The sequence below is a fragment of the Crotalus tigris genome, unplaced genomic scaffold (genome assembly GCF_016545835.1).
Source record: "Crotalus tigris isolate CLP2741 ecotype Arizona unplaced genomic scaffold, ASM1654583v1 scf7180000024310.2302065, whole genome shotgun sequence".
Taxonomy (NCBI): Eukaryota; Metazoa; Chordata; class Lepidosauria; order Squamata; family Viperidae; genus Crotalus; species Crotalus tigris.
This window is the reverse complement of record NW_024100482.1, coordinates 1,300,963-1,316,090: the sequence shown is the minus strand read 5'-3', so window position 1 is coordinate 1,316,090 and position 15,128 is coordinate 1,300,963. Positions and strand designations below refer to the sequence as shown.

At 38.7% G+C, this 15,128-nt stretch overlaps 1 protein-coding gene across 1 annotated transcript in view; it reads left to right on the top strand.

Annotated features, from left to right (window-relative positions):
- Positions 1–15,128, top strand: part of PDLIM4 (PDZ and LIM domain 4) — a 79,686-nt gene that overhangs the window by 31,587 nt on the left and 32,971 nt on the right. The window contains exon 3 of the mRNA XM_039324945.1: positions 1,507–1,591. Within this exon, the coding sequence (XP_039180879.1) occupies positions 1,507–1,591 (85 nt within the window). The remainder of the gene's footprint in view (positions 1–1,506; positions 1,592–15,128) is intronic.

Below are 15,128 nucleotides of genomic sequence, written 5' to 3'. Positions count from 1 at the left end.
TGCTTTTGCTAATATATTGATGTTCACAAAAATTAATTTCTGCAAGATAACAAGCTAAGGCATTAAATTGAAGGCCAAGGATGCAGATAGGATACTAATAGTTTGGTATTCTTGCTTTTTCCTTATTTCTGCCCCACTCCCCAAATATTAATTTGTTCTCCTTCTTGTCAGCTTTATCTGAGTTTCAGTAGTTAAAGTAAACCAGATTTCTTAACCACAGTTTGTAAATACATTTGAAATCCTTACCATGAGTGTAATGGCTAAGTTAAACATGAAAAGGTACAATATTTTAACTATAATTAAAACTGTTAAGCTAGACAGTTTTTAAATGAATAGAGCATCTTTTTTTTCCTTTCTCCAGAATGAAAGGTTAAAGGTTGTAAAATGATGTTAATACAGTTTTTCTTTCTAACTTAAGCAAATGAAATGAATTGCAAATTATAATATGTTTTGATTTTAGAAAAGGTTTTAGAAAAGATGGTCCCCTTTCAGCTGGAATTCAGAGTATGGTCCTGAAATGGCATTGATCACAAACAACATGTGGCAGGAGCAGGATGGAAGTGATGCAACCATCTTTGCTCTTCCTGACTTCTTGGCGAGTTTTGATAACATCAATAGTGGTATCCTTCTGGATTGGCTTTAGGGATTGGGAGCGGGTAGCACTGTGTTGTGCTGGTTCTCTTCCTTCCTCCAGGGCAGTCAGTGTTTTTTTATTATTATTATTAAAAGTTTTACAATTTTACAATAAAATCCCTCTCCCACCACCTCCCCCAGGGCAGTCAGTGTTGATGGTAGGGAGAGGTCCAGCCTGCAGTCACTTCTTTGCAGAGTTCTGCAGGGCTTGGTAGTTGCTTGGCTCCTGTTTAACATCTCCAGGAAGCCACTCTGTGAGATCATTCAGAGGCATGCTGATGGTATACATCTCCACTTCTGAACTGCCCATTTGATACAATGGAAATTCAGTTTAGCATGTGGAGACTATGGAGGTTTGGATGAGGAACAACAGATTTCAATTCAACCCTAGCAAGACTAAGCTGTCTTGGGTAGTAGGGCATTCTGGTTCTAGAGACTTTTCATCTTTAATTTTCAAGGTGATTGTGCTACTTCAAACAGAATTGATGTGCAGTCTGGGGCACCTACTGGACTTAAGGAACAGGTGGCTGCTGTACCCAGTCTTTGTTTGCCATATTTTTACCTCAGCTGGTTATTATGGGTGTCTTGTTTTCATATTATTAGGATTTTCATGGTGCTTTTAACTGTTGTTAGCTGCCAAGCGACATGAATTTGAAAGGGACAGCCATTTAGATTGATTGATTGATTGAATGAATGAATGGAAGTTTACTTTTCAATGGGAAAAGAATATAATAGGAAAGGAAAAAATAGGTAATTAATGATGTTTTTGATTCTTCCAGGTGTACAGCTCCTTGGAAATGTATAAAAATTATATTCAAGTTTACTAACAATCTATATTGTACATATACAGTAATTCTTAATTTTCCATTGCAGGGCTGAAGGCAAGGTTTGGTCACCCAATACTTTGGAAGATGGAAAAGCACAAGCTTATCGTGTCAGTGTAGAACCTGAACCACAGGTATGTGATCTTTGCACATTTAAGTCATTTTTAAAAAATTCATAAAAATAGGAAATAAATCTCCTTCCTCTGTATAAAACATTATATTGTTGAACATTGAGACATCAGAAAAATATGTTGCTTTCTGGATCTATTGTATATTTAAGTATGCAAAATCCTTTACAGTTTGTATCTATGTTCACTGGCATTCCATGAAATAGAATTTGTATAAAAAGAATTATCTATTTGAAATAACCTATAGAGGTTCATAGCAAAAACTGATTTAAAACAAGTTTGGTAAACTTTATTTCTGTTGTGGTGGGGTTAGTGAGAGAACACATAGCAAGAGGAGTATTAGAATTAGAGTCTTCTTTTAGTATCCTTTAGATATACTTCTAGAGTATTTTTAGATTCAGCTGCAATGACTAAATGTCTGTTTGGATAGTGTGGTATGTTGATGTTTATAAAAAATTGATCTTTACATTTCATGCTGCCCATATATGGGCTAGGTAGATAATCACACTTTTACTAACCTTTCATAGCAGTAGTGCCATACAGTGGCAACAATCTATAAAGTCTATTTGGTGTGTGGTGGGATTCAAATATGTGAACAACCGATTCTCTGTGTGGATGCTGCTTCCGGAAGTCCATTCTGGGCCTGGACAACAAAAAATTAGCTCCTGGTTCTGCCAAACTAGTGCAAACTGGCTGAATCCCACCACTGATATTTCCCATTCAAAATCAGTTGTATCTGACTTTGTATGAAAATTATAGTACGAGAGAATATTTTTCTGAGTTAGCATAAAAAAAAAAGCCAGCACAAGATAGATGCATCAGCCAAATCAGTAAATGAGCAAGTAAAGGATGTTTCTTCATTACTACCCTACTCTTTGTGCCCTGGGAGAGAAAGGAGATTTGTCACTAATGTTTTTAGCTAACAGGAGAGATTTTCTACCAGTTTAAATTCCATCTGTCAACTTCTTGGAAAGGATTATATATACTTCTGATTTAGCTTGCATGTTAGTTCATGATTGCTCATGGACTAACTTTAAAATGAAATGTTGAAATTCTGGAACATCTGTGAAGTGGTGATATGATTTAGACAGTTAACGTAATTGGTTCTATGCAGGGCTTTTTTTCTCATAGAACGCCCAGAACGGAGTTCCGGCACCTTTTTTGGATGGAACCTTGTAGGGTAGGCAAGGCGGGTTGTATGACGTGTGTGAGTCTGGCACCTTTTTTTTTTAAAAGAAAAAAAGCACTGGTTCTATGTCTATGGAGAATCTCAGTCATCCAGGTAATGGTTGTCCCAAAAGTGCTATTTCAAAAGGCAACTGGACTTTGGTTGTTTTTCCTTGAAAATGTTTCACTTCTCATCCAAGAAGTTTCTTAACTGAAGAAGTTTCTTGAATGAGAAGCAAAAACGTTTTCAAGGAATACCAACCAAAGTCCAGTTGCCTTTTGAAAAAGCATGTCTGGAATAATAGCTTCTATGCTTTTCTCACAGATCTTGATTTCTTGAGCTGCTTAGAACAATAAAGCACTGAAGTATGTAACTAGAAATATAACAGAAGAAAGTTTGGAATGCATACAGTCAAACCTGCTCTACATTTTAGATATATATAATAGTAGATGACACTGAAGAAGCTGTTCCCTGCTACTATTGCATTCACACAATACTCAAGCAGTTGTAAAGGTGCTGTTGTGTGCTAGGCTTCAAACAATAGAATAGACTTTCTCAAAAGATTGCAAAAGTTGCTGATAAAAATAACTGCTTGCTTTAAAAAAGCCCCATTTGCAGTAACTGAAGAGTTTAGCAACTGTAGCTTATTTATGGATTAGTTTCATTTTGTTTAATCTGAAAAGTTAGGCAAATTGGGATAGGGATGGACCAAGATTGGCTGAGCCTTTTCTTTCTGAAAAAAATTACTAAGATAATCAGGCAATAGGTTAGTGATGATTGCATTCCATCTCCTTGTAAGGGCATTACTGAAAAAAACCCATGAAAGTCAACTACCAGCTAAGTTATAGTAATATTTAATAAGTGCATACCTAATTCAACCCATTATCTTATTTGAAGCAGATTGTTCAGCAGATTCAGTTTCTTTTTGGGGACTGAAGCAGCCTTGGCCACCTTAGTGGATGATCTGTACTATAAGCTGAATGGGATTCCTCAACAGTATTTGCTACTACTGACTGAAGTGGTTGAAGGCGTGTTTAGACTGAGCAAGAGAAGATTCTTGGGAGACATGTTAGCTGTCTCCAAATACCTGAAGGACTGCCAAGAAGAAAATGGGGCAGAATTGTTCAGAGTTGTTTCAGAAGACAGGATAAGAATCAATGGATTTATATTTCAAAGAAATAGATTTCAGTTGAACATTAGGAGGAATTTTCCAAGCATAAAAGCTGTTCGATGGTGGAAAGGTTGACATGCAATATTGGATTCTCTTTTGCTTTAGGTGCTTAAACAGAGGGTCAGGGGACATTGGTGAGGGATGCTACAGAATGCATTAATGAATTTGTGTGCTGAGTATGAGGATAGAATAGATCAGTGGTTCTCAACCTGTGGGTCGGGACCCCATTTGGGGTCGAACGACCATTTCACGGGGGTCGCCAAACAAGGCTGTCTGCCATTTTTCCCCCTTTTCTTTGGCCACGCCCCTGGCACCCGGTGATGTATAAGTGGTTGGGGGTCACCACAACATGGGGAACTGTATTATGGGGTTGCGGCATTAGAAAGGTTGAGAACCACTGGAATAGATGGTTTCCAAGACCTAACTTTTACCTTCTATGCTGTAGGCACACGATCTTTCTCTTTCTCCCTCTCAGATGTGGAATACTTGAGCTGTTGTCTGGCTTGGCTCACCCACTTATCAGCTGGTTGTGGGACAAGAAATTAAGGCTTAATTGAGGATGGAGTAGACAAGTTAATAGAAGAACATTACAATAAATAATAGTACAATAGGAAGCAACTCTTCTTAATTCTTTAGGCTCACACAGCTGCTTCAGAAACTATCCAAGCTATCTCCATCTTGCACTTTAAGCAACTCTTTCAAAGATTTGCAAAATCCTAATACTGTACTTATTACAACATCCACTTCGGTGCAGGGGTTAAGGGATCATCCTAGAAACCAGGAATTTTAGTTCCACCTTGGGCACCTTCTCTCAGGTCTAGGAAAAGAGGCAGTGGCAAACCACTTCTGAAAAACCTTGCCAAGAAAAGTATAGGGACTTGTCTAGGCATTCTCTGAGAATCAGACACAATTGAACAGAAGAAGAAAAAAATATTTATTACAGAAAGCTAGTTCCTTTCAGCACTCTAAGAAGCTTTACCAAAATTAGGGCCACCGTTCATTATAATGAGAACAAGATAGTGAAAGACCATTTCTTCTACAGGAATCTGCCCATTATTGCCATATTTTCCATTAGCAGGTGAATTCAAGTTAACAGGCAAATTGTTTTCGTTTTAACCATTCAGGCATGTCCGACTCTTGGAGACTCTATAGCCAAATGCCCCCCATTCTATCCTGTCAAGCACAGCTTCTTTCAGTTGTTGGATATTCATATTTGTATCAGTTTTGATGTTATTAAACAAACATGTTCTTTTTGCCCCTTTTTCTTGTTCCGCTAACCATTCTTAGTGTCACTGACTTATCCAATGAATTTGCATGCTCAGACATAGTCTTATGATTTTGATGTCTGGTTTTATATGATTCAATCTCTCTCTCTGTTAGCTACTCTGGCTGTAACAGGCATATAATTTAATGCTATTCTGAATGATTTTACATTAAAATAGTTCTCAAGGATACTATTTTCTTGAGAATCCTGTTTGTTGGAAGGGCAAGGTAAAAATATTAATACATAAACTAAAGTAGGTATATGAATTAACATTATATCAATTTTTATCTGAAATCGCATCCTCTGTAGGGCAAATATAGTATGCATATATCTTTAATCTGGGTTTATTGAAGAAGCATGGTGATGCTGTCTGTATTTTCCCCATTTCTTGGCTGTGTTTGCCTAATTAATCAGCTGCAGAAAATTTATTCTAAAAACTCTTTCGAAAAGATGTTGATGTGTTCCAAAACTGTCCATATGGGGGACAGTTTATTGGGAACAAATGCATGAATTCATACTGCCAAATATATTTCTGAGGGAGAGTGCACATTAGTTTTGATTCTTGCAATAAACTAACAGTATAAAATATATTTGCTGTTTATTTTTAAAATGGAAATTAGCTATGTGACTGGATAGGGGGCCAGAGTAATGCCTGTGTACATCACAAAACCTATTCCTACCATAGTTAGCAATAGCCTCAACGATATCCAGTATAGTTTCTAACCAATAGAAGCATTGCAAGAGTAGATGAAAGAATCTTGACTAATTTGGAAGAAGCTAAACAGATCTACTTGATACTTGGATGGTAAAACGGAGACTTAGAATTGGAAAATAGAAAAAAAATCCTAAAAGGAGATAGTGATCCGTCTGGCCCGCGGGCCGGCAGTTTGACACCCCTGTCCTAGAGTATATAATAATCTTCATGTCACTGAAAAAAGGAGATCATTAATATAATTTATCCTATGTTTTCTCTTATAAAATTATAATCAAAACACAACCATATGGTGCTTATAAAAGAATTGGATATTTGCTCTCTTTTTACATTCCTTTTACTGAGGATTCCTTTTGTGATTTCTCTTCATTTATCTTGGCCCAAATCTCTGTTTGTTTGTTTGTTGTTTGGTTTCATTCATTCATTCAGCATATCCTAAAATCTAACCCTCTGCTCAGTATAGGAATTTGGAGCATCCCAACTTAGCCCCATTGAACAACTCCAGAGAAATCTGCCATTTGTCTGAGTGATTGGCTTCACTGCTGAACTGCTTGAATTAGCTGCCCTGAACTCATTTATTCTTATTGCCACTACCCTGATGAAATTAATCCTGTATTATTCATTCTGACTACCAATATAACATTGGAAGGAGTCCCTGTGGATTTTATTCTGCTATCAGTGCTGACTACAGGAGGCAGTGCTCATCTCCACTTCAAGGCCATTGAGCCAGCGCTGTCTGAAGACATGTCCGTGGTCATGTGGCCAGCATGACATCATGAAGAATTGTTATCTTCCCACTGAAGTGGTACCTACTGTATCTATCCAGTTGCATTTGCATGCTTTCCAATTGCTAGATTGGCAGGAGCTGGGTTGAGGACAGGAGCTCACACCGTTCTGTAGCGCTCAGGTCTCGAATCTGGACTGCCAGCTTTCCAGCCAACAAGCACAGTGTCTTAACCACTGAGCCACCACACCACCACTTATAATATTATGCCTATGAAAAGCAGTTTGGTGTCATGATTAACCCCAGGCTAAGTACCATGAGTTCTAGTTCTGCCTTAGGCACAAAGTCAGCTGGATGGCCTTAGGGCAGCACTCCTTGCAGTCCAGGAAGAAGGCAATGTCAAACCACTTCTGAAATCTTGACAAGAAAACTTCAGGGTCTAGTCTAGACAATCAGCAATAAAGAGGTTTCGAAGGTAGCTAAAAAAAAAAAAAAAAGCTTACCATATCTCAGTTGCAAAAATCCAAGCAGCCACAAGTGGGCAAGATATACTGGAAATTCTAACTCTTTTCTGCCCACTAATGGCCATCTTGATGTGGCCAGTATTTTATTCTGTGACAGCATTGCTGGCTGTGGAATTCTGGGAGTTGAAGTCCACATGCCTTAAAATTGTCAAGGTTGAGAAACACTGGGTTAGCCTGATAGTTTGAGTGATAGATAAAGACTACATCCTTTCTGCAGCTTTGATTTGGTCTCAGTCTGGTCTCGTTCTCACTAGCTCTGGACAGCTAGTTATGAATAAACTAATTTGAAGCCAGTGATTTAAAAAAGTAACAATGGTTTTTGCTTGCTGGACACTTTTATTCTTTAGAAAATTTATGGGACAATGAGAGCATGAGGGAGAGACTAAGAAAGCTAGAAACAGGAAATAGCAGACCTGGATAGTGAAGAGAAAAACTATGATAGGTTTAGTTTGAGATAACTGGAACAATAGCTCTCAAGAAAACTAAGGAAGAGTCAGCAAGTTTTAATAATTTGTTCTATTATGAACTATGTGTGTATTTGGAAAACATAAGAATGGCAGGCATTTTTTTTTTTACTTCCCCTCTCCCAAAAAACAAACAACAAAAAAACCCCTCTAGTACTGCCTCTAAGCTTTTTTTTTTTTTTTTTTGAAATATAAGTCTAAACTGATTTAATAAAAAGCTGCCCTAAACTAATTGAATTTCAGTTGTTCAGCTTAATTTTTCCATGGGAAAGATAAAAATTAAACAAAATTCAAAGTGTAAATAATGAATCTTTATTGGAAGACAAAGATATCAAACAAAGCAACATTTGGTGCATAAAACCCTCAGCTGAATTTAACAGAATGCATTAAAATGTGAAAAGAATTATTATGCTCTTGAGAAATCAAAAAAGATGAGAAAACACACTGGCACAATTTTAAATGCAGGAACTATAAGCTTGTCTGTGGATGATTTACTGGTGGAAAGATGCAAAAGCTTTGCAGCTACTGTACAGTTATTGAAATAAATCATGAATGGAATGAATTTGTACAATTTGTACAAATTATAGTTTTCCTTCCCTCCCTCCCTTCCGTTCAAATCACAATAGTATTTTAGAGACAATGAATTCCAGGAGTTCAAATTGCTACGGCGAAAATGTCATTTAAAATCCTCCTACCTAGATGTTATTAAATATGGTGCATGATAGGTAAATCACTAATGTTACCTGGATTACATGGAACTATTAACTAGAAAATCTGAAACTAATATCGTTTCTTATATTAGTACCTCTATTTTACTATTTTATTATCTTTGAGGATTGTATCATTCCAACTGAAATCTGACAGAAATTGATAATTTCAGTACTCAAAGAAAGCAATTACCTCTCCTTTCCCCCTGACAGATACCTATAGATAGGTAGTTTTCATTTAGTTTTAGAAAGAGATACTGAGGTGCTTAAATGGCCAATGCTATATTCCCAATTTGCTAGTAAATTGTTACCTGACATATTCCTATTCTTAGTTTCATTTGTGCTTCACCTATGTGGTCAAAGCTCATGAGAAAAACAATCATGGTTCTGTTAACAATCTCACTCTCTCATTTCCACACCGTTACTTCCTGTAAATAAATCACTTTGTCATTTTTAGCATGCTAGTAAAAATCTGCTTGTAACTAAGCAACAACAGTTTGGTAAATAAATAATTCTGAAAACAATGTATTTTGTGGTTCCTCTTCAGGGAATATTCAGGTCCAAAGAGTAATACCATCAATTATATTTTATATGGCACTGAATCATTGGGAAAATCTTGTATGTGTGGATGCTTGTCTGTTAATACAAAAGGCTCCCAGGTGAAAAAGCTGTTTTTATACAGTACAAGGTTGAACAGGCATCTGACTGCTATTATGAAGAGTAACAATAATTCTGTTAGTTCACCTATTGAGATAGCGAATGACATAAAAAATAGCATTTTAGGTTGTATTAAAAATAATGTAAATAAGTAAAGCAGCCATGAACAACCAACCACTTAAATATAAAAATACAATGAAGCATATATCTAATAGAAACACAAAAGATTAAGTACAGGTAGTCCTCAACTTACAACAGTTCATTTAATGACCTTCAAAGTGACTTATGACCATTTTCCACACTTATGACCATTGCAGCATCCCCAGGGTCACGTGATATATATGTTCAGATGCTTGACAAGTGGTTCATATTTATGATGGTTGCAGTATCCCAGGATCATGTGATCCTCTTTTGCAACTTTCTGACAAGCAAAGTCAATGAGGAAGCCAGATTCACTTAACAACCGTTTTACTAACTTATCAACTGCAATTATTCACTTAACAACTGTGGTGATAAAATGAGGCAAAACGCACTTAACAAATTTCTCAGCAACATAAATTTTGGGCTCAATTGTGGTCGAAAGGATTACCTATATAAATAGTGTTTATTTTTGAAACTGATCCAATACAAAATAGAAACAAAGTATTTAAATTCACACAATCTTCAACAGTTTTAAGATATAATCTATTCTGGTGACAAAAAGAGAAGAATTATAGCACTTTTTAAAACTTCATTTTGCCAGTTACAAGATACTGAAAGATACTCTACTACAAGATCCATTTCATTTTAGTAATGGTTAGAGTTTATTTGCATTACCCGGGTTTCCCCAAAAATAAGACCTGGTTTCTTTTTTTTTTTTTTGCCTCCAAAAGAGGCACCAGGTCTTATTTTCAGGGAATGTCTTACTCACCTCCGGCACCGACAGCCCTACCCAGCTGGCCCATTTCTTCTGCCGCCGAACGAAATGCCTCTGCAGCTGAGAATGGAGCTCCGGCTTGCATTTTGCCATCAGAGGCCTTTCCGGAAGGCCTTTGGAGCCGAGAACCAAGCTGTGCATTGAATCTGTAGGCCTCTGACTGCGAAATGCAAGCCAGGGGATGCTGTAGAAGAAGTGGGCCAGCGAGGAGAGGCCTGGCTGCAACAGTAAGCGGGTGCAGGGCATGTGGGGCAGCTCCACCCCCACCTCTGCCCTAGCTTGATTTTTAGGCATGCTCCTCGCCCCAAAACTAGGGCTTATTTTTGGGGTAAGGCTTATCAAGCTAGGGCTTATTTTGGGGGCAGGTCTTACTTTCGGAAAAACACGGTAATAAGTTTGGGTTTATGCAGAAGAGGGCAGATTGGTCACAGAATACCAGGGTTGAATATGTATTTTATAGAATATAACAAAAACAAAAATTGCATCAAATAGAATTGAAACAGAAAACAAAATATTTAGAACAGGAACAAAAGAGGAGAATAAAGTAGAACAGGAATTAGGAAATAGAACCTGGGAATCAAATATGGATCTAACTGGGTGACTCCTCAATTTTAGAAGGAAACTTGGCTGTGTGCTAAAACTTTCTGGCACCGTATTAAGTTGATCCTCTTATAGAAGTTGTTCAGTCAACATCCCTAAAGTGATTGTTACACCATTTCCAAAGGAGGTTCCTGATAATATGTAAACTGTTCTTCCCAGGATGAAGTAGATGAATAATAAATATATACTGAAAATACAACCTTGGAAGAACTACTGTTTATGCTTTCATCATGACTTGGTATATCGCAATCCCAAAAAGGCTAGGCAGACAACATCCAGAGCAAAACTTGTACATAAAGAAGGATTTAGCAGGACTCCACAATTGGAAGCTAACAGGAATTAGCTTGCTTGAATTCCATGATGTTGACTTAGTGCAGCCTTCTAAGCTGAACATGGCAAATGCCTACAAATGGTTAGTCCATTGTAGGAATTACCTGGTAGATATCTGGCTAATGCTTGCAATGCTGAAAATGCTTGATATAACTAAGTATTTAAGTCCAGCTAGAATAATGGTTGGGGAGACCTGCTCAACAGCATTGCATACATTATATTTAATTAAATATTTCAATTTCAATAAAACTAGATCCTCGAGTTTTATAAACACTTAAAACAGCACTATAATAATCAAATTAAGAATAACAGAAAGGCCACCTTCAGTGATAAATGAATAGAAGTAATTACATTTGAATTTTTGCAACAGATGTTTGACATCAAATGGTTTGGACTACCTTTTGTGCTTAGGGGGAAAAACCTATCCATCAGACAAAATGTTCTTACAAATCATGTAACCATGGACGTGTTCATAGAAGATTTAACTGTGTTTTCAGATATCCTGCTCAGAGGTCTTTAAATAATGGCTGGTATCTTGAGCTGCACAAAAAAAAATATGTTGAAACAGTTCAACTGATTCAATATTATCAGCAAGGTGGTTTCAAAGTATACATCCAAATAGAACAAATGCATGAATAAATAATATGTTGCTTTCTTCTTTATTTTCCTTTTAGCTAATTTATGAAAGTAAGACCCAAATTGGATGTGCTCTGAAAGTAACAACTGGGAAGTGGGGGGGGGGGAACACATACAAATGATTCATGTAGATAGGAATTGGCAGACTTGGTACATGAGCATTAACAGATGGCTGTTTCCCCTTCCATTATAACAGTTTTCCTGGTTAGAATGGCCCACTCCACAGCTATGCACCTGGTTGGAGGAAGTAGATAGATACTTGAACAATACTTGCATTTATTGTCTTCTGGGAAGGGAATAGTTCCTTTGTAAAAAATGTTTTTTCATGACAAGATAATAAGTGACAAATACATTTAAATGAATGAATGAATGGTTTTACAATATGAGAAACTATAAAACCTCTGCCTGCAAATCACACTTCCTCCCTTCTTCCCACCTTTTCTTTTACATTAGTGTAAACACCTTACTAACAGAATTATATATCTATTCTTTTTTATATTAAATGGATTTCTTTTCTTTCAATATGCATTAACAATTAATCTCAATTGTGTGAGACTCTACTATTATTACTAGATAAGAAGCATTTTACTTAGATGCAGAACAAACATTGTTCAGATCAGCGTTTCTCAACATTTGTGTGACGGCGACCCCCGTCAGACGAACGTGCCGCGCATGCGCGGCGGTGCCCCCATGCGCGGCGCCGCCCCCTGAGGGGGGAAAATGGTGGATCGCATTGTTTGGCGACCCCCGTAAAATGGTCGATCGACCCCAAATGGGGTCGCGACCCATAGGTTGAGAACTGCTGGTTCAGATGCAACCAAAATATGCACTTCACAATTGTTAGCCAGGGTTATTCTAATAGGATCTTAAATTTCTGCTCTTTAACTATTTTTTTTTCTTTGAAATGGAATAAATCCAGCAGGAAAAAAATTAACCACCTGGAACTATAAAAAGGCAAGAAAAATATGGCTCTCAGTGTAACTCCCTTGTCAGAGAATCTAAAAGTAATTTTTAAAAGTAAATTTAAAAGTAACTAATTTAAAAGTAATTTTCTTTTAACAAAAAGAAAATCCATTCATATATTCCTCAATCCCTGAAAATGTATTACATGGGTTCCAGCATTCATTAAATATTATAACCACATAAGTCCTGCTAAACATAATTTTGGTTGCATCTGAACAATGTTTGTAAGATGGTTCCATAAGATAGTAGAATAACATCAGAGTCATTCTCTAGTAAGAATCAGAGTATAGTGAAAATACATGAAGCATAAGCTTGATGCTAACAGAGCCCCATTATTTGCTCTGAAGAATGACTATTCTTCTTTGTAAATGTTTCTTTTACTAGAGATCTATGAGTAAGTTGTCTGATGGCTCTAAACCAGTGGTCCTCAACTTGTGGGTCGGGACCCCATTTGGGGTCGAACGACCATTTCACGGGGATCGCCAAACAATGCAGTCCGCCATTTTTCCCCTCTTTTCCTTAACTGTGCTACTCCCTTTTATTCTCCAGTACAGGAGATGGATAATCCATGGATGGGTTTTCTCTGTCTGCCTGCTCTTGAGACCAAGTAGCCAAAGCTTGACACGCCCCCACTTCATGTGGAGTCCATTCTTAACTTGGTCTCTGCTCGGAGAAGACTCGTTTTGGCGTGGCTCTCAGCTTATCAGGTTAGACAAGAAATCCATTGATTGATTATCCCTTGATAATTGGCTTCCCAAAAAAATATTTTCCACCTATAGGAATTTAACCACAAAATTTTCTGGGGATCAGTCCTGATCTCAAACCTAAAATTAAAAAGGGGATTGGTGGGGAGGGAAATTTCCCCACAGATATCAGCCAGCCCCAGGGCTCTGGGGGGTGAAAAGGGGGGGAAGAAGGCATCAGCAGAGACTACTTGCTGAACCTTTTCCCCAACCACTAAGTTTTCCTTGGGATCATCCCTGATCCTATATTAAAATTGAAAAAGGGGGTGTGGGGGGGGAAAACTCCCCACGGATCCCAGTCAGCCCCAGGGCTCTGGAGGTGGAAAAGGGGGGGGGAAAAGGCATCAGCAGAGACCACTTGCTGAGCTTTTCTCCCCAACCTTCCAAGGGATTTTTTCCTCAAATTGGGGGAAAAAATAACAATCTCCAGGTCCGGATTCAAACTTGAATTCGGATCATCGGAGATTCCCTAGCAGCCCAGGGCAACCGCGGGCGCCATTTTAGTTGCCGTTTTCAGACAACAAAGGCAATCCCTGGCTGGGATTACCTTAAAACGTCACAGCGCGCCAAATTTAAATCCCCGGGCACAAGCAGCTTCTGGGAGGCTGCGGAGCTTATCTTCAGAGGGAAACGAAGCACAGGAAGGGAGTAAGCCAACCAAGAAACGGAGGCTAGAGAACCCTCCTGGGATCTGCAAAGCCCTTTTTCAGGGAGAAACGAGCTGTGGCTGCCATCTCTTGCCAGAGAAAGGCAAACCAAGCTTAAGGAAGCTCTACATCATATCTGGAATCACTGATAGAGGCGGAATAGGAGCACACAACCAGCGCTCCACCCCCGATACACACATATAATAATAGGACAAAATATAATAATAATAAAAATAGATACATAAATTTTAAAAATAATAATAATAATAATAATAAAAAAAAATTTTTTTTAAAGCTAAAAATTAAGCGACTGCAGGGCCAACAGGCCTAAAGACAGAACACACAATATTATCATCATCACCATTATTGTTGTTGTTATTATTATTATTATTATTTTACTATTATTGTTGTTCCTATTATTAGTATAATAGTAATAGTATTAATAAGAATAAATTCCGCTCTAGGTGACCGCCATTTGATACCTGCTGTGTATTAAGTCAGGCCTACAGACCCTTTTGGGGTTGCCACTGATATTTTTTGCCTCCCTTTTCCTTTTTCTACTGGTGCACGTTGCCTGGTCACCTAAGGCCTCCGGGCGGAACCCAAGGAGTGGTTCCAAACGTGCCTTCGGTACCTCCCTCAGCTACCGTGACCTTAGCCCAGAGAGAATATTTTTGTTGTGGTCGGGTGATCAGGGGAACAGTCCTGGTACTTGTTCCAATTTCGCTCCCGCCAATACTTGCCTGCCTGAGCGTCTTCTCAGTTTTTCTGGGACTGCTCAAGCGGAATGGAGGGACCCTCGTTGCCTCAATCCATGAGCACGACCCCTCCACCTCCCAATTACGGCTGCAACACACCTTCTGACCAGAAGGCGGCAGGCAAGTGCAAAGCGAAGACAAAACACTCGCTCAAGAGGCCCTCCAAGTTGGCGGAAAAGCAAGCCAGCCGTAGGCACCAGGCCCTGGAGAAGGAGTTCTCCAGAGCGCAGAGGCAGGCCCAATTGGAATTGGTTCAAATAGCGGCCACCGAGATGGAATTACCATTGGGTCCATCCACATCAACCCAGAGCGCGTGGTCCATTCCAGGAACACCGCAACCACTGGACCCGCCATCTACATCAGCCCAACAAACAACCACGGCGGCAGGCACAACCACTGAGTCCAACTCTCCACCTGCGGTCACCACACCCAAAGGTAATGACATAGGGGACATCTGGGCAGATGGACGGCTAGAGGCCCTATTAACCAAAGTGGTGGACCGAGCCCTAGCACAGCGCTCCGCCCACCACGACCAGGGGCCCTCCATCTCAGCCATGCC